This window comes from Protopterus annectens, chromosome 10.part0 (assembly GCF_019279795.1).
Source record: "Protopterus annectens isolate FY-2018-M chromosome 10.part0, PAN1.0, whole genome shotgun sequence".
Classification (NCBI taxonomy): domain Eukaryota; kingdom Metazoa; phylum Chordata; order Ceratodontiformes; family Protopteridae; genus Protopterus; species Protopterus annectens.
In genome coordinates, this window is record NC_056744.1 from 965,034,106 (window position 1) to 965,054,694 (window position 20,589).

Consider the following 20,589-nt stretch of genomic DNA (forward strand, 5'->3'; position numbering starts at 1 on the left):
CCCCCACCTTTTGTATTTCGGTCAGGGTTTTGTGGCCGAAATGTATGGTATGAGCTGTAGCCTGGTAGTGCTGGGGTGCTCTCTGGAGCCTTAAACCAGGTTTCTGTTACTGCACATATATCGATTTCCTCCATACTGAGGATTGCCTCGAGTGCATGCATTTTGAGGTTTAGATCTCTGGCATTGAGTAGCATTACCCTCAGTTTTTTGTTACTTGTGCTATTTACGGTGGTGGGTTTGTCTTTTGAGCCTTGCCTAAAAAAGGCACTATGGGGGTGGCAAGTGCCTTAGCCAATATTCGAAAGCCTAAGGGGGACAGGTGCAAGCCATCTCTAGCGAAGCAGCGTGGCTTGTCGAGCATGTCATCCCAGGCTGACAGACACTGGATCCCCTTTGAATGACACCAGAAGCTTAGCCAATTGTTGAAATTGATAATTTTTTCTCTATACCGTGGTATCATTCTTGGTGAGGGCAGGATGCTACTCAGGGTCGGGGTCATACTGGCCTGGGCTCCTCCATGTCTCTTTTCATGTAGTCCAGGGAGGTATGGCTCAGGTCATTCACACCAACATGGACAATGACAGAGTCATATTTGTACTTGTTCTGGAGTGACCTGAGTGCTTGTGTTATGTGGCGGATCCTGGCACCCAACAGGCAGCTAACAGTAACCTTCTCCTTGTTCAGCCTAGGGAGTGGGACGTCAGTGAACCTGACTATAGAGTCACCTATTACTAGTGTGTTGGGTATGTTATTTTGCCTTAAGGGCTGTGATTGCATGGCACACTGGTTTTGTGAAGGATGTGTTTCATGGTTTGTGTTGGGGGGGGGTGGAGGTTGCTTGGATGTCTGCTTTGGAGGTCTCTGTTGCTTTTGCAGATTTTTATTTAGAGCCTCCGAGTATGTTTTTGTGTATTTAAATGGTTTTGTTGGACTTTCAGGAAGCTTGGTGAGAGTCCAGTGTGACAGAATGCATTTCAAGGACAGCATACAAGATTCTCCAGTCCTCCAAAGATTGGCAATATTTGAATAAGGAGCTTGTAGCTGACTCCACTGTGATAGCTGCAACCTTTATAAAGGAGCCCTCTGAATAGAGCCTAGTGGTCCATACCCATGACAAGGAGTCTCAGGCTTTGGATCACCTTGGTATGTGCATTTACATGTTAGCAATCTTTATGATTAGGGCCATTAATTATCTGATGTGCATGGTAATGTTTCAGCATGACCTAGTGGAGAAGACCATAGAGACTTTGAAAAGAGTGCCCTGTAGGAAACTGCGTTAGAAGATGCTTTTCCAGGCATTGATTCTAAAAACTTTCTACCTTCTCCGTTCAACTTTTGCACAATGCTGCAGATGGAACAGCATGTGCTCTCAAGTCAGCTGCCACTATGAGATGCCCTGTCCCACTTAGGCATTGTGCATTTACAGAAAAATTCACAGCATCCTTTACCAGTACCTTATGATGGCTCATCATTGTTTTTGCCAACAAACCATACAGACTCCATAGTTTATTTCAGATTCTTTTTAGCCCCTAAAAAGACAAAGAACCTCAGACTGGTGAAAGATTTCAAAACTTAAGTGTTTACATAAAAAAAAACAAAAAAACTTCTGGATTGTCCTGCTGCAGCCCACCATTCCACGTTTGCGGATACCTGTCTATACATAAAAATAACTAAGGCATCCAAGAGATTCCTGCATTTCAACATAAAAACCAAATGTTACTAGTTAAGGGCCCTCAAATTTGTTTGACCACAACCCTGAGGCTGTTTAGCAAATGCATGTAGCCATAGTTGCCTATCACAGATTGAGTGGATGCAGAATCTTGTCCTATTGATGGGCTCCTGGTATCTAGCCACACAAGTCAGAGATGACTTACTCCTTCTGTTCTAGTCATTAGAACTTTCATTGCAAACCACAAAGTTCCATTTGGAGATGTCACACCTATTTGCAAGCCTTCCTGTGGACAGAGCTACCAATCTCCAGTACAGTGTTCATTTTCTTCTGACACTCTCCCAAGTGACACTAACATTGTAAAGTTATAGGTCCAGTGGCAGCCACAATACTCTTGACATCCCAAAAAAGTATAAATGTGTTCTTGCACACTGAAGGTTCAGTGGGAGTAGAATTCAGAACCCATTTCCATAGTAATACCAGTATCCAAATCTTGCTAACCGCACCTTCAGTGGTGGCTCCACAATGACAGTCTTGTCCAGAAATGTTTATTCATTCAGTCCCCTTTTCCTTCCTGCACAATGACAGTCATAACAAATGCTTCTGCGGTAGGGTGGTAAATATTATGAATCAGTGATATTAGACAGAATCAAGTTTCAGTATGCTGTCTCGTAATCCAGTGCAGATTTGATATGCTCAAAGCCATGAAGCCACAAAACATTTCAGGAAAGCCTCTTTTGGTCATTGTAGCTGTTCAGAATGGCTGAAATGATTGAAGTGGTGAGTGTAACCAGGCATATACTTAACCTATACTTAGCTAAGATGACTTGTTATGAGCATCTCTCAGAAATCTAATGACTTATAGAGGCCAGAGCATCTAGAACTGTCTAGATTAATGTCTATAATGCATGCATACACACACTATTCTTAGCTATAGGAATGTTCTCTCAAAACTGTCGTTTTTATAGGTATTTGTTGCAACAGATGAAAATTAGGTCTATATTTAGCAACTGGAGGTACAGCATTTAGAGAGGTATATACATTTTTAAAAAGTTATGTTAGTGGGTGGGAGAATAACATGAGATTTGAGTACAGAATCCTTGTCTGGAAGATTACTAGGGTTTAGAAGATGGATGCTTAAAAGCAGAATGTTGCACTGTTTTAGGGATATGACTATTTTTATATATAGGAAGGTCGAGGTGACATACCTCTGAACTTCTTTGCTCAAGAATTTGGGACAAGGACAGAAATAATGAGAGACAGTCTTTAAAAATGTTTAAATATTACTGTTATTCACCTGAAATGTTAATGGGTCAACGTGTTTTGCATTGACATGTGTTTTCCTAGCAATAAGAAGTATGAAACTCTAATGTCTGCATATCTCTCAGCTGTCCAGATTTTTGCAGAATATCCAGATTTTTGCCTATTTTTGGTCTGTTTCTCATAAAAAAGTGTGGTTTTCTGGAAAATCGGTGAGTACTAAATCCACTAAATTATGACATATCCTTGAGTTTCAGGCTTCATATCCTTCAGAAAAATGCATGGTAACACAAAAAATTTTTTTATATCAACTTTCTATGGTTATAAGAGCAGTATTTACAATTTGTCCCTATTTTTGGGTCGTTGACCCCCCATTATTTTTGTCTCTGTCCAGATTTCTTGTCGAGGGTGTAGCCAGTCATACTCTTTGTACTGGAATACATTTTTTCCTTCAGTTATATTTAGTCATATTATGTCTACAACTGTCCAAATGAATGCCTCCAACAACAGGTGCAATATTGCTAATCTAAAAGCAATATCTTCAATAGTTGTAACAGCTGTAAATGTGATTTACATTTATTAAGTGTTTAGGGGCAGCATTTTGAGAAATGTGTCCATTTTTTAGTGATAGGGGGCACTAAGAGCTTGTGAGTACAAAATGGAATTTGCTGGCTACACCCCTACTCTTGTGCTAAGATGTTAAGTGGTATGAATGTCTGGCATTATTAACTGATCACAGTCCTCACGTGAGGTATCAGGAAATCAATCAAAAGTTTCAGGAGGACAGCGCAAATATATGAGCCAAAATCAAAGACAGGTGGGGGGATTCGACCGGGCAATAGTACATGGCTGTAAATACAAAATACATAAAAATGAGAAGTCCGGCATTCCAGGTTGATGGTGACGTTGCTGATGCTAATAATAAGAAAAACACGGGCTATGGGTAAAGTTTCACACACGTGACGTCTGTGTTGCTTGAAGAGCGAAAAAAAAAAAAAACATTACGGGATTTTGCTGGGGGTAGAAATGTCATAGTTTATCCGCCGGGTGGCAGCAAAACGGAGTTGCTGCGACACTGGCAGCGGTTAGACCTTTTCTAGCCGCTTCCTAGGTCTCTGTTGTGTTTTCTGTAAAGATTCTAAAATCGTTGTGACTGTGAGACAACGCAGAAGGGCAATATAATGTGGGCGCAGAAAGTTTTGGGGATTTGTTGCAGCAGGATTGCTTCCCGAGTTTCGGTGTTACCTGTTGCGTCTGCTCTCCGGTTTGGAATAGGAACAGCTGCAGGTTCCCGATTCTGGAGTTCAGCTCAACAGGTAAGTATATCCACAGCTGCAAGGAGAATTTCGGGGCTATAAATAATGCTTTTACTTCCACTCATAACACACAAGAGACAATACAGAGGGCTGGATGGTACGTCCCACTGGGGGCTAAGAACTATAACAGAAAGACGTATAGTTCAGAATCAAAACATTCTACATAGTAGGGTGCAGTCTGGTGTGCACTGAGAATGCTATGGTGTGAAATCACTTTTTTGTTTGCGTGTTGGGGGTGGTCATAATGAAACAGTAAAATGCAGTTGCCCAGCTTTGAAGCACATAAAAGGAGTTAAGTGAATCAGTAAAATAAGTAAATGTGTTTGTGGTGATGTATGTTGTTTTCTAACTAGTTGCCAATTTGTGAACCAGAAGACTTGTGTTGGACTAGTGAATGTGGGCATGGGGGTTGCAGATGAAGTGGCTGAAGTTAGCTTTTTTCATTGGGGAGTGTGCATGTTTTTGATGCTGTCATGTCACACTGAAGTGGATGGGGTGAGGGTGCAGGTTTTTGCTGCTGTCATGCCACACTGAAGTCATAGGTGTCAGGTTCCCTTGAATAATTGAGCCATACATAATTGAAGAACTGGGCAGTATTTTTTCTGCTTCATGAGCAGAAGCATGCTAGGGTGCAGACAGTCTGTTGGTGCATAATTACCGTCTTGGCAGAATAGCATTTTCTCCCCCATACAAGTTTATATTTATTTTCATAAGTCAAGTATTTTTAACCTTGCAGCTTGTTTGATGTCTGCTGTCCAGCTGGCACCTTCCTCGAAGGACCAAATGGACTTTGTATGGTGATGATGGAGTGGCAACAAAAATTAACACATTGTAGTATATTTTTTTAGAATGTGCAACAGTATAGCAGCTTGATATGATATGTAAATTTGAAATTTCTGACTCCATTCTGAATGTGAGTAGTCACATTGGTACACTGCTGTCAAATGCTACATAGTGGGCATTACATGGAGGGCTACATTGTAGAAGTAAGTGTAGAGTTGCAGAAATCCTAGTTATAGCACCTGGTATATGCCAGTGTTTATTCACACTCAGCACTGTTGTGAGAAATCACCCTTGACATCCACATCCCACCCCCACCCCCCAGTAAGGAAACCTCCTTAAAAAAACTTCTCCAAAGCCAACTTCATGCTACTGAAGTCAGAAGTGACAAACTTCACAACACCCACGCAGACGGGATCTGGAAGTTCGACTGCAAAATCCTACACTAAGGCACTGTACAAGCACATCCACTTGTGCATGAATCGTGCCATCCCAAATAGAACCAAGATGCTCTTCTCCAAAAAAAGGAAGCCAATCTGGTGGTCCCCTGCTATAAACAAACTATATAACAGAAGGAAGAAACTGTTGCAGAAAAGAGGAAAATCCCAGGATGCAAAAAAATCCCTCACCAGCCTCAGTAAGAAGCTGAGATCCCTCATAAAATCCTCAAAAGCTAGTTATGAAAATAAAATTGCCAAAGATTCCAAAGACAACCACAAGGCATTCTATAGTTATGTGAAGCATCTAAATGGCAATGCTCAGATCTGCTCTGAGCTACAACAGAATGGCATTAAATATACTGATCCCAAGGATATTGCCAATATCCTGGCAGATCGATTTAGTGCCAACTTCACCCCTAACGGGCCCATCTCAATACCAAAAGATTGCCAAATTCCGATAATCACAGCCACACAGGTAGAAACAACACTCTCCAAAGCTAAGAATACAGCATCCATGGGACCAGATGACATCCCAGGCTGTATACTACATGAACTACAAAATTAACTGGCACCCCACCTAAGTGTCATGTTTAATCATAGCCTCACCTCAGGCTTCGTGCCCACCGAGTGGTGCACAGCTACAGTTATCCCGCTCCACAAGGAGGATCCGCCTTGGATCCCGGGAACTACTGTCCCATCAGTCTGACAAGCCTGATCTGCAAGGGCATGGAAAGCATTATCATGGAACTTATAAACAAAGACATTGACAACCTTCAAACACTGGACCCCACCCAGTTTGGGTTTGTGAAGTGCCGATCTTGTCTCCTGAATCTGATTGACTTCTTTGAATCGGTCTCCAGAGCTGTGGATGAGGGTAAGGCGGTCCACACAGCCTATCTGGACCTCGCCAAGGCCTTTGACACCATCCCCCACTCTGGAATCATAGATAAACCTACTAATCTGGGCATAAATCCGTACACCACTCGATGGGTTGCCAACTGGCTTATTGACAGAACCCAGACTGTAAAAGTAGCCGACTCCAAATTCAGCTCCAGACAAGTGACAAGTGGAGTACCTCAGGGTTCAGTCCTGGGACCACTCTTGTTTGGCATCTACTTCTCTGAAGTACAGGCCAACACTAAGGGACTCTGGCTAACAAAGTTTGTAGATGACTGCAAACTGGGAGCCATTATTGAATCCCCAAATGATGTGGATATTCTACAAAAGGGCCTTACAGAAACAGATGCCTGGTGCCAGAGCCATGGGCTCAAGCTTAATGCCAAGAAATGTATTGTTATCCCCATTGGAAAAAACATGTACCCATGAACTATCACATAGGTGGCAGGACACTAAACATCGAAAGTGTGATGAGAGACTTAGGGACACAAGTGGACAGTGGTCTCACTTTCGATAACCACATCGCCACAACAGTCAGGAAATCCTTCTATGTGGCACACCTCATCACTAAGGGCTTTTCATCCAGAAAAAAGGAGGTCATTGTCTCACTGTACTCATCCCTCATTAGACCCATTATAGAGTATAATGCCCCATTTGGTATGTACCTCACAAGACATCTGCAACAGCTGGAAAGGCCACAGAAATACCTCACTAAAATAATTAAAGGCCTAAAGCAGATGCCATATGCTGATAGTTTAGAAAAACTCCAGCTATACTCTGTGGCATATCGTCTACTCAGAGGCGATCTCTGCTTAACATACAAGGCCGTGTCAAACCCTGAGCTGTTGGACATGCTCCACTTAAAGAAATCCCAATCCCTCAGAGCCATACGCTCCAGGGATCTAAACCTTATCACAATGAACAAAACATGCTGGAGGGATAGGTTCCTGACCCAGAGACTCCCCATACTCTGGAATAGACTGCCCAGACTGCCCATACATGTCAAGCAGAGTGCCTCATTGGCCCTCTTCAAAAAGAACCTTGATGATTGGATGGGAGATAGGAAATTCACCCCGGGGATCATGTCAGTCGCCCTGCTAGACAGGAGCCTTGAGAAGTAAATATTGTGGGAAAAATTTCCAGGGAATTTTTGTGGCTAGGCTTGCATAGGCCGTAGGGCCGATAGCCTAGTACCAACCTATGAAGTAGAGCATTGTTCCACTGGCGCATTAACAATTATTTATCCATTTTGAAGATTGTGTCACACAGGTTCTGACTGCAGGTAATTGACTTGTTAGGCTATATTTGTACAAATAACTTTGTATAATCTAACAGGAAAGTGCTGAAACTAATAATACTAAAGAGTGTAAACCAAAAAAAAAATGATAATACCTTGGTGTGGCATTTTAGAATTATGCGTAAGACTCGTATGCAAGATGTAAGGCCTGTGGGATGTACCACAGTACTGTTTTTTAGTATATAACTACTGGTTGGTAGCTTTATAAAGAGGTTTGATTTTTGGGTAGTATGAATAAACCATAGTGTCTAGACATTGAAATGTGCCTGGTAGTATGCAGAAAGTTATTGATGCTGTGATCAAGAGTGCTGCAGGTGCCACACAAAAGAACTGGCAGCAAGTGTGAGCAGAGTGTAAGTTGACAAAGTAGTTACACGGCAACTAAGTCAGAGAGAGACCACTTTCTAATCTGTTTGTACACCAATATACAGTGCTTACAGCATTATGTACCCAGTGTGCATACTGGTATTCCCAGTTTACAGCATTATGTACTCATTGTGCATTCTGATATATTATGTTTATAGCAAAAAAAAAAAGGAATCCATCTGTCATTCTGAGAACACATTAACACTTACCAGAGGAATGGAGAAATATTTGAGTTTTGCTGTGAAAGCTCTGCATGCGTAGTTTACCTTGAATTGTAGACAAGTTAATTCCGCAGTTCAGCTCTGTTCTAGTAAATGCTCAGTCACCTGCTGCACATTTGATTGACAAGTTTTTAGGAATGTGGCTGTAGATTTTATCAGATGCTTTGGGATGCTAGATTTTGATAATTCCGGCTAGTTGATGACATCCCTTTTTTATGTATTACTTGTGAGCCGAGCTAAGTTCATTTTAGCTTAGTTTGGCAGACAGGCTGATCCAGCTGAGAGAGCTTTGCAGTTATGTGTTCTTTATAAATAACAGTAGCCTGAAAGTGATCCAGTTTTGCTATCCTGTGTTTCTTTTCTTCAACTGTGTTTTGTGTCACCATAATATTACAGAGCCTGGGGTACTATGTTTCTTATACAATTATGTCTCTCTTTACTTACATATGTATCACTGGCTTCTCCGTCTGTCTCTGTGGACAGTGTTGCTGGGCTGGATTTCAAGTAATTCAGGATAACAATGTGGATGATGTCCATGAATGTGGTCCTGCTGCAGCTAACACATCTCTGAGTAATTGTAAGACAAGAAAGATGTGGCACAGATTGCAGGCATAGCAATCTGCAGCGCCAGATAATTCATTTATGACATGCAGTTTAGGTGGACTGTATTATTTATGCACAGTGTAAATTGATGTGACACAAGCTCTTCTGATTCCAAATGAGCAATAGATAGCATAACAGTTTGTGGAAAGCTCACATATCTCTTCATGTCACACACACTGTCCATTCTGACTCATTGATATGTGCTTTAATCAAATGTGAGGCTATGGCTCTGTGTTATAGGTGAGGAATTATTTATAATCTTCATTGGCACTGCTCTGCAGCTGACATGTGGACATATGATGCAGCCATATGGACTGTTGTACATGTCACATGTTAGATTAAGACATTGTCAGTCCTCACTCTGATGGACCTCCTGCATATCCGTAAAACAAACAGCACCAGAATAACCTGTTCTAAAGAGAGACAGGTATGTATCCCAGAGAATACATCTTCTCTGAAACAGGCTCCCCATTCATGTGAAACAGAGTTCTCCCTAACCCAATTCAGATATAACGTGGACAGTTGGATGGGGAACAGGAACTTCATCCCTGGTTTTGCACCTGTGTCTCTAATGGACACAAGCAGCATGTAAATGTTTCATTTCCCAGGCCCCCCTGCATGTAAATGTTTGTTTCATCTCCCAAGCCCCTGCTTACACTTATCAAGGGTACCAGAACTTGTCAGAGATTTGAGATGCATAGCTAGGCTTAAAAATGCCCTTGTGGTCTTTAGCCTCGTAAACACCCATGAACCTATAACATAAAGACAGAGGTAAAGTTTAGCAGAAATAGTGTGCCTGTCTTTGTGAATTCACAACATCCATGCCAGGCAGACTTGCATTGCTGGGACATTGGGCTGTCCAAACGTGATGGAAGCTTATAGGATGCAGAGTTTTTTTTTTTTTTTGCGGGGTCGGGGGGGGGGGATTCTTGTAGCGATTACAGGTGACATCATTATTAGTGTAGATAGTATATCAGGTGATTCCAAAGGTCCATTTATAATGTTTTATCAAAAAAAAAAAAATCTAGTAGCAGGAATGATTCTACTACAGAAATCATATGTTATATAAAAACTGCATCACTGATGAGAGGTAGTACTGCCTGCCTGTGGGCACTCGGTCAGTGTCTGTGAACATACAAAGGTTCTGCTAGAAAGCCGTTCTATACATCTTGGCACTTGATTGTGACCTCTCAGGGGTAGGGTTGTCAAGTGGTGTGAGTCTATATTAACATGGTGGGTGAAAAAATACATACTGTCAGGGGCTTGGAACAGGACATACCTGGTATTATTATATTCATGCACCATCAACTTACCTTTGCCCTTTGGGCAGTGAATCTTCAGGTTTTTGGCATCTCTTGTAGGCTCGGGACTGCAGCTTGCATGCTTCTTGTTTTGTATGTGTTATATCAGGAAGAGTGCCATCTTTTGTAATCACCTGTGTATTTTAATAGTTTTGTATTTGGGTAGCACATTGCCCAAGCATAAATTGCTTTTAAGTCTGATCTTTATCTTTTCATTTGTTCACTGAGTTGTGTTAATTGTAAATGAATTGTTAATTGTAAAATTGCTTTTGGATATAGTCATTTAAATCTTCTTTCCAGAGTATGTAAATTACAGTGTTTGTTTTGTCTTGTTTGCAGTTCTTAGTAACTTCTGTCACCAGCCCCCTACATTGCATTGCTGAGGTAGGAAGTTGTTTAAATCCCCTGGCTGACTTGCGGAGAGCTCAGTTGTCTGAGACTTGACAGTTACAGTTCATAAATCTGAACTGGCAGTCTGGCTTTAGCTTTTTAGTGTGTAGGCCTCATTCAGTGCTGTTCTACATATGCTGTGCAGACTTAGACAAATTCATTGTGCTAGCTTTGAAGTGAAAATAAATGAGTAAGATGTAAGCTGTTTGTTAGTATTTGTCAAGCAAAGCTGTTATTGTACAGATGAAACTGTCTTGATTAAAGCAAAACTTATAAGGTGAAATTATCTTTTAATGAACTTGGGTCCAGTCCACCAAAGCATGTCTTGGGTGGATCAGGGTCTCAATAGCGTCTGCAAATGTAAGGTTATGCATCAGTCAGGTTCTGAGTCTGTAAGGAAGCACAAGATTTTTGTGAACCTTTTTTCAGTCATTGTGAGATATATTATGTGAAAGCCAGAGGTACAGATTGATGTAAGCAGAGCTTCAAATATTTTAGCAATGGAACCACTTCCACAACTTTCATAACACAGCCATCCAGATGTTTTCATTGGAGATTTAGAGGACAGATCAGCTCATAAGTGCTAGTGAGCTGCATTAAAGCACAGCCATGACTTTGCCATTACATAGGTTAAAGCTGTTTCAGCATAGGCATTACTCAGTGTTAGTAAGGCAGGTCTTTAAAGTAATATCCCAGGGCCATTTTGGGAGTAAGGGAGTATTTTCCAACACTTTTCCCTTAAAGTGTGTGTTGTGAGGTAACTTATTTTCCATGAGACTGGTTCTGCCTATTGACCAAAATCCTCAAGTTTGCAGCACGTCATTACATTATAGAATATAGAAAGTCCGATATAATTTCATCAGGTCAGGAAAATTATTCCCCCCCTTCAAGTTTGATAGAATTGCCTGGCATTATATAACAGAGGATTAAAGTTTCTGCTACTAATATTCCTCATACTGGAGTTTTTGTTAGTATGTCATTGCTTACTGTGACTAAACCACTACTAATACTAATACTAAACCAGTTACTACTGTCACATTCCCCCATTATTTGTGTCTGTTGGGCTCACCTGGTTAACAGCCGGATATAAAAAATGTTTAACTTGATTAATGCATTATCTACCCCCATGTCCCTTCATTAACTCATAGTGACTTTTGGTAGTGGTCTGTACTTAGTGAGCTTGTGGACAGTTTTCATTCTGGTATTGTATTTATTTATTCTCTGTAATAATTTGGGTGGACTAATCCACAAATTAACTTTTTCAGTCACATACCAGAAACCAGACACAAAATGAAGTTTACAGTTTTATGGTACATTTGATAATGATAATCGGCTGTATAAGTCTTGTACAGTTTAATGCATGGTGTATAATACTGAATAAACTAGTTATTGAATGTTGTTATAGTGAAGGTAATTGAAATTTCACACTTGATAAAATCTGTTAAAATGAATAGGATTATTGAAACTTTAAATATTCTAAATCTTTTTAACTGAATATGATTTCTGAATACTGTAGAACGAGAAGCCATCTTGAATATTTCATATTTGTAGCAGTTTTAATTGATGAGCTTACCAGGAAGATAGGGTGAAAAGTTGCTAAACAAGTCTTTCGGATCTCTAGTAGTGGGATTTGATCATATACTGTACCTGGTTTATCTGAAGAGGATCCAGAAAATTCCTCACCAGGAAGCTCTTGGCAACGTAGGTTATAAAGACTTCAAAACCAGTTCTTCTTAATATCATAGCTACTTCCATGGCAGAAGGCATTTGGGAGGGAATTTATGCTTTGTTTTCCAGACCAGAAATTACTCTGTCTTTCTTGAGATGCAGTGCATGGAAGGGAAAGTATCGACAAACTGCCTTAAAACTATCCGTTAGCAGTAGTACTATTAATGACAAATTTATCATTCAAGCACTCTTGCCTTTGGAACAGGCTTCTCCTGCCTTTGCCATGGTTCTATTCCCTTCACATTTCTTTAAAAGGATCTTGGTGCATATGTTGGTATACACATAAATTTCACTATGGAACAACAGCCATCAAACTTCAGGAAGGCTGTTAGGTTTAGTGGCAAGCCTAGAGATCTAACATCTTACATTCTTAAGGGCTTCTTTCAATAGGACTGAGACAGTAGAAATTGTGAAATGACGTGAGTAATGTGTAAGGTAGTAAATAGATGTTTCCATCTGCACTGATTTATGTGGGAGGCCTTCAGATCCAACTGTTCTGTGCTTTTACTCCAAAGCTTCTTTTGACTGTGCCTACTGTAAAAAGAAATTGTGAATGCATCATGTGAAGTGTAATGTTACCCAAGTGGTGAACGAGGAGGGGGGGGGGGTGTCTGCATTTTGCCGAGTGATTCTTGTACAAATAAATGACTGCATTTATTCATGCATTTTCTGATACATGCATGTGTATCTGTCTGTCTTAAGGATCATAGGAGGTTACTAGGCTATCGACCCAGAGGCCATTTCAAGCCTAGCCATTTCATCCTAATGTTGTATGCCCAGGATTGTATTTAGTAATAACTGTGACACTGCCAGCCCAGCTAGCTGGAATTTTGTAAATAATTCTGTGTTATTTGTGAATATTGCTATGATTTATACAGAACTACATGTTATCTACTGAGCTTCAAGAATGTAACCACAGTGTACCCTACTGAAAAAGAAAAGAATGTTTTACAATTGTGTTTATCTCTCTTTCACTGAAGGAGACAGGATGTCTAGAGCTACAAGTTTTTTTCTATTGTCGTGAAACAGAAATAATTACTAGGTTTAAAATGTAAAGTGTCTTATTGCTCTGTGACTTCCTAGTAGCTGCACATCTGAGAGAGAAATATTTCTGACACAGAGATGTTGGGTTCTCTTAGCCTGGGAACTGAAGGGAGGTGACAGAGTGAAGTCAAGCAGTAATGTTTTGATACTAATTTGAGAATTCTGTCAGAGACTGTGCATTTTTGACCTGGAAACATCCATCTTCAGCACTTCTGTCTTGCTAATAGTATGTAACTAGGGTAAAGTGATTTATTTTAGATATAGATAGGAACATAGTGAAGATTAGTTTAGATGTTTTCTGTATTTATTTGAGACTATCCTGCAGTGTTGTTTTAAAATATTCCCTGTGATTCTGAACTGTGTAGTTACTGTATTGATTGAATGTTGTTTTGTTCTTTTATTAAGTATTATTAAATATACTTAAAGCTTTTAATTGCAGCTGGTTTATTTAGAGGTATTTTAACTTCCATATATATTTGGTGACACTGAACAGGCCACTCTTAAATAGCCTTGCGAGTCTTGGCCACACTTAACCATTTGGATAATAGTAACATCACACAGTAGGATTAGTCACCCTTTGGGAAGGACCTTATAGTAGTTGATAAAGAGCTGGTTGGTGGTAGTGATAACTTCCTTTTAGTCTGGGCAGGAGGGGGCATAGCTAATAAACCTGTGCCAGCCCTTTCCCAGGAGTGTGTGTGTTTGTATATAAATAAAATCTCAAAGTGTGTGTGCCAGCTACTTGGGCAGGGACACAAAGCACTGGTTGGACAGAGAGGGTGCTGGAGGTTTTGGCTTGACCGCTTGGCTGAGAACTTAACCCTATAGCTGTGCCAGTGGGGACTCTTATTGGGGATCTAGAGAGAGAGAGGGAGAAACCAGCACCAGACTGACTGTGATCTATGTGTGCTCTTAAGGGAAATTGTGCTTTACTGTGTGTGGACTTGGCAACCTCCCAATGTGTACGTCCCTCACTGGTGCTAGTGGTGGGGATTGAGGCTCCTTGATTACTGGGCCAGGGCAGGGGCATCACATATTAATTGGTGGCAGTGGTGATGTATTCACATCACATATTAATTGGTTGACAGTGGTGAGTTAGTCATATCGCACATTAATTGACTTGTAGTGGTGTGGATATTGAATTTCTGTAGCCTCTGTACAGTGGTCACTAAAGGTGCTTGTACTCTCAATCAGCCATACGGTGAACATTCAGAGTTCATATCACAATTGTTTTTTTTTTTGTTGTTAGCTTAGTTGGTCAGGAAGAGCATGCAAGCATGTCAGTAGAGGAGTATGGCAAGCTGACAAGTTGGCTGAGATGTGTCAGTCTAAAGGACTGGTGCATGCTACCCTGACTAAAGCAGACATGATTGCAGCTTTAGTCACAGCTGCATCACAGAATAGCAACCAGGAGGACAATCAGACTGGTCGTGGAGATGTCCAACTCTCAGGAAAATGGGACAGCTCAACCTTTCCACAGAGGACTTAAAAATCCCTCTGGAGTTAGAGACTTGAATTGGAGGCCAAGCATTTGTAAATAGAAGCAGCAGAGAGACTGAGATATCTGGAGGCTGAGGAGAATGAGAGGCAGAGGCAACATGAAAATAAGATGTTGACTCTTCGCCAGAGTCATGGAGGTAATGGGGAAGGGAGTAACCAAACCCCAGAAGCAACAAATGTTCAGTAAATTTCTTCCACAATTTACAGAGGGGTATAATTTTGATAGTTTCATGCATATGTTTGAGAGGGTATTTAAACAGTATAATGTTGACCAAGGGCTCTGGGTACGGCTCCTGACGCCCTTACTCCATGGTAGAGCTGTAACTGTTCTTTCCAAACTGTCTGACACTGATTGTTTACATTATAATGTTGTAAAGAACTGTTTGCTAGAATGTTTTAAGTTAACGTCTGAAGCTTATAGTTTTGTGAGCATAGACGCAAGGCAGATGAGTGTGTGTGAATATGTTGCTGAACTAAGGACTTTTTTCATAGGTGGGTGAGTGGATGTCAGGTTACACCTTTTCGTGAGGGAACAAGACCTTAGCACTTTCACTGAGGACATGAGAATCTGGTTAGTTGATAGACAATGCAATACTGTAGATGAGTTGGGGAAGAATGGAGACCTATACCTAGCAAGCAGGGCATCACTGTACAGGAAAGGGACATCCATTGCTGCTCATGGATCTAAGGGGAACCCATGGCGGGCAGCCCAGACTGTCCCAACAAAGTCCGCCAGTAGCAAGGGAAGCCACTAGTCCAGGTACATGTCCACGACCAAGGGTTAAATGTTTTAAATGCACCCAGTGGGACCATGTAGCATATAGATATCCACAGAGGCAAGTGGGGAACAAAAGGTGGGAGAGCCAGTAAGTGGGAATGACAAAATGCCAACAGTAGGTTGTCTCAAGACAACAAGGGTACCAAACTATCACAAGAGGTTATATCCTATCTTAGTGAATGGGAAAGAGGCCATGGCTAAGGGAGACACAGTCTCTGACCTAACCATTGTGAAGCATGCAATGGTTACAGAGGAGCACTACTTGCTTGGGCAGTGTACTCCAGTCAGAGCTTTAGGAGGGACCCCATTCCAGATACCTTTGGCTAGGGTTCGCCTTGACTGGGAGGGTGGAAAAGGAAGCCAGCAACTAGTTGTGTTTTGAGGATATCCCTGCATATGTCCTGATAGGGAATGATTTTCATAATGCAGTACTGTGTATGCCTGCAGTTACATGCAGTCAGGCTTGGATAAAAGAACGTGGGTTTGGTAGCCTGGGGGAGACCCAGACAGACTGCACACTTGCAGCCAGGACCGGTGAGGTGGTTACTAGGGAGGGAGCTACCCTGTAGCAGTGAGACTGAAGGTGAGCCACAGCTGCTTGTGGGTACTGATGTCCCCTTGGACAGAGTGACTGCAAGGGCAGATGTTACTAGTAGTACCCAGGCTGACAGTGAGGCACCGCTGTCGGAGGATGCCAGGCTTCCTGTGGAAGAGGAGCTGGAAAGGGTTACAAAGAGAGAGTTGAGACAGTCTCAGCTCTCAGACCCTACATTACAAGGCCTGAGGGAGATAGCTAGTGAGGCACCTGGTTCTCAAGGGAAAGGGGAATCTGTATACCTGGACAAAGGGTCACTGTATAGAGAGTGGACCCCTGAGGGAGGGCTGGAGGGTGAGAGAATACAGCAGTTGATATTGCGCAGAGCCTACTGTCTAGTACGTCTAGCCATACCCCATGATATGCCCTTTGCAAGTCATATGGGCGTAGAACGTATAAAGACATGTATTATGCATAACTTTTATTGGTCTGGGATTTCTAGAGATGTAACAGGGTACTGCAGTGCCAAAAAGTAGGCATAGCAGGAGACAGGGTGAAAGCTCCTGTGATGCCTTTGTCTGTGATTGAGGAGCCATTTCAGAGGGTAGTTATGGATATTGTGGGGCCTCTGAGTACCCCAAGTTCCACAGGGAAAAAGTATATCCTAGTGGTAGTAGAATATGCTACAAGATACCCTGAGGCAGTGTCTCTGTCCTCCATTGAGGCAGAAAAGGTGGCAAATGCTTTGAGATTTTCAGCAGGGTAGGTTTCCCAATAGAAATACTGACTGAATGAGGTGCCAATTTCATGTCAGACCTGCTTGCTTGTCTGTGGAAGTACTGTGGGGTTAAGCACCTAAAGCCCACCCCTACCATCCCCAGACTAATGGTTTTGTTGAGAGGTTAAACTCTACACTCAATGCAATGGTATGGGCATTTGCAGACCAGTTTAAGAGGGACTGGGACAAATATTTGCCCCACCTGTGTGCTTACAGAGAGGTTCTCCAGGAATCCACAGGTTTTTCACCCTTTGAGTTGCTGTATGGGCATAGGGTGAGGGGACCTCTAGATTTGATTCAAGATGAGTGGGATGGTGTGTGTGAATCCCAGAAGGAGTCTGTTGTGGCATATGTCCTAAACCTCAGGACAAAGCTCAGGGAACTCGTGGGCTTGACCCAGGAGAACCCGACAGAAGACCAACAGTAGAAAAAGGTGTGGTATGACAGGAATGCTCAAGCTAGAGATTATGCTTCAGTGTGCAGGTAATGGTTCTCATTCCCGTCAGACACAACAAGCTGCAGGCAGCTTGGGAGGGACCCTACAAGGTGGTAAGGAAGGTCAGTCATGTTAACTACATGAGAGAACTGCTAGGCAGGAGGTAGGGGCACAGATTGTACGATGTTAGCATGATGAAACCTTGCCAAGATAGGGAGGCCCTTATGCTGAGTATTTGCAGTGGATTGCAGGAGGAGTCTGAGGGAGATCTGGTGACTGATCTCCTTAGTGAAGTTCAGACTGACACTTCAGTGGAAGGGGTAGCAATGTCCCAGCAGCTATCCCCTACCCAAGTTCAAGAAATCCGAGCATTGTTACAGGAGTTTGGAGACATGTTCACTGGGAAACCAGGGTGCATCTACCAGGTGCAACACCATGTGGACTTCAAAGGCCTATTAAGTAGGCCCCTTGTAGGGTGCCTGAGAGAGTTAAACAGACTCTGAGGGAGGCGATGCAGGAAATGTTGGAACTAGGGGTAATTAAAGAGGCTAGCAGTCCCTGGGCCTCCCCAGTGGTGCTGGTACCAAAGAAGGATGGGAGCACCAGGTTCTGTGTGGACTACAGAAAATTAAATAGTCACACAGAGTCAGATGCTTACCCCATGCCTAGGACAGATGAAGCCCTAGAGCAGCTGGGCGGGGCTAAGTATATTACCACCTTTGATCTTACCAAGGGTTACTATCAGGTGGCCTTGACTCTCAGTGCTAGAGAGAGGTCAGCCTTTGTGAATCCTTTTGGCTTGTAGGAGTTCACAAAAATGCCCTTTGGGATGAAAAATGCCTCAGCGACTTTATAGAGGCTGGTAGATTGTATCCTAGCAGGTGATTTTGCCCTTGCCTACCTAGGTGATATTGCCATCTACAGCCATTCCTGGCAAGAGTACCTTCAGCATGTCAGGGAGGTGCCGGGCAGACTACAGAGGGCAGGGTTAACCATTAAGCCCAGCAAATGTCATGTGGGTGTGGCAGATGTCTCCTACCTGGGCTATAGAGTGGGGAGTACTTAGATCAGGCCAGTACCTGCCAAAGTGGAAGCCATTCAGTGATGGCCTGCACTTTTTACCAAAAAGCAGGTGAGGGCATTCTTTGGGAAAGCAGGGTACTACAGAATGTTCATCCTCAATTGATACCATAGCTGTACCCCTCATAGACCTGATAAGGGAAAAACAGGCCAGGTAAGTTAGTGTGGACCCCAGCATGGGAGCAGGCATTTCAGAAGCTTAAAGGAGCTTTAGGAGGACCCCCTGTGTTAGCTAGTCCAGATTACAGAAAATAATTTGTTGTGCAGGTGGATGCTTCAAACCATGGGGTGGGGGCTGTAATTAGCCAGGTTTCTTCAGAGGGCGAAGAGTACCCAGTGGTTTATCTCAGTCGTAGTCTCCAACCTAGGGAGGAATGCTGTGCAGCTGTAGAAAAGGAATGCCTAGCCATAGTGTGGGCACTGCAGAAGCTTCAGCCTCATCTGTGTGGAAGGAAATTCACTGTAGTTAGACCACAATCTCTTAACATGGTGACATCGAGCCAGCCAGCAAAATGCCAAGGTACTAAGGTGGAGCCTAGGGTTGCAAACATATGATATGACAGTGCAGCACCGCAGTGGGGTTAGCAATGCCAACGTAGAGGGACTCTCAAGACAGGGAATGGGGTAAGGTATTCCCAGATAGGCTCATCCCTTTGAAGCAATGTTTCTCAAGGGTCACTTGAAAAACTAGCTTGGGGGGAAGAAATGTGACACTGCCAGCCCAGCTAGTTGGAATTTTGTAAATAATTCTATGTTATTTGTGAATATTGCTATGATTTATACAGAACTGTATGTTATGTACTGAGCTTCAAGAATGTAACCTCAGTGTACCCTACTGGAAAACAGCAGAATGTTTTGCGATTGTGTTTATCTCTGTTTCATTGAAGGAGACAGGATGTCTAGAGCTACAAGTTTCTTTCTATTGTCTTGAAATAGAAATAATTACTAAGTTTAAAATGTAAAGTGTTTTTATTGCTCTGTGATTTCCTAGTAGCTGCACATCTGAGAGAGATATTTTTGACAGAGATGTAGGTTTCTGTTAGCCTAGGAACTGAAGGCAGGTGACAAGACTGATGTCATCCAGCTGACACAGCAATAATGTTTTGATATTAATTTAGGAACTCTCTGAGACTGTGCATTTTGTATTTGTCTTTGGACCTGGAAACACCCATCTTCAGCACTTCTGTCTTACTAATAGTAAGTAACTAGGGAAAAGTGATTTATTTTAGATATAGACAGGAATATAGTGTAGATTAGTTTAGATGTTTTCTGTATTTATTTGAGACTATCCTGCAATGTTGTTTTAAAATATTCCATGTGATTCTGAACTCCGTAGTTACTGTATTGATTATTGTTTTGTTCTTTTATTATTAAATATAGTTAAACCTTTTAATTGTGGCTGGTTTGTTTAGAGATGTTTTAGCTCTTAGAGTACTTGCATGTGTATTTGGTGACACTGTACAGGCCACTCTTAAATAGCCTTGCAAGTCTTGGTCACACCATTTGGACAATAGTAACATCACACAGTAGGACTGGTTACCCTTTGGGAAGGGCCTTATAGTAGCTGATAAAGAGCTGATTGGTGGTAGTGATAACTACCTTTTAGTCTGGGCAGAAGGGGGCATAGCTAGTAAACCTGTGCCAGCCTTGTGTGTGTTTTGTATAGAAATCAAATCTCAGTGTGTGCGTCAGCTACTTGGACAGGGACATGAAGCACTGGTTGGACAGAGAGGTTGCTAGAGGTTTTGGCTTGACCGCTGAGCTCGGTTCTTAACCCTGTAGCTGTGCCAGTGGGGAGTCTTATTGGGGATCTGGAGAGAGAGGGAGAAACCAGCCCCAGGCTGACAGTGATCTCTGTGTGCTCTTAAGGGAAATTGTGCTTTACTGTGTGTGTACTTGTCATCCTCCCAATGTGTACATCCCTCATTGGTGCTAGTGGTGATGATTGAGGTTCCTTGATTACTGGGCCAGTGCAGGGGCATCATAATGACTGCCCATGTTCAGAAGGGTTGTGGGCAGTATCCCCAGTAAGAATTTATGGTGCCCCATTGACTTGTCCAGGTTCCTTTTGAACAGTGTCCTAGAGGTGCTCTGCTTCACATGAATTGGACGTTTATTCCAAAGACACATCAGTCGCTGGGAGACAAATCTGTCCCTCCAGCACATCCCA

At 42.3% G+C, this 20,589-nt stretch overlaps 1 protein-coding gene across 1 annotated transcript in view; it reads left to right on the plus strand.

Annotated features, from left to right (window-relative positions):
- Window positions 1-3,986: 3,986 nt before the first annotated feature.
- Window positions 3,987-20,589, plus strand: part of AMT (aminomethyltransferase) — a 525,939-nt gene continuing 509,336 nt past the window's right edge. The window contains exon 1 of the mRNA XM_044085737.1: window positions 3,987-4,245. Coding sequence (XP_043941672.1) covers window positions 4,111-4,245 — 135 coding nt within the window. The 5' untranslated portion in view covers window positions 3,987-4,110. The remainder of the gene's footprint in view (window positions 4,246-20,589) is intronic.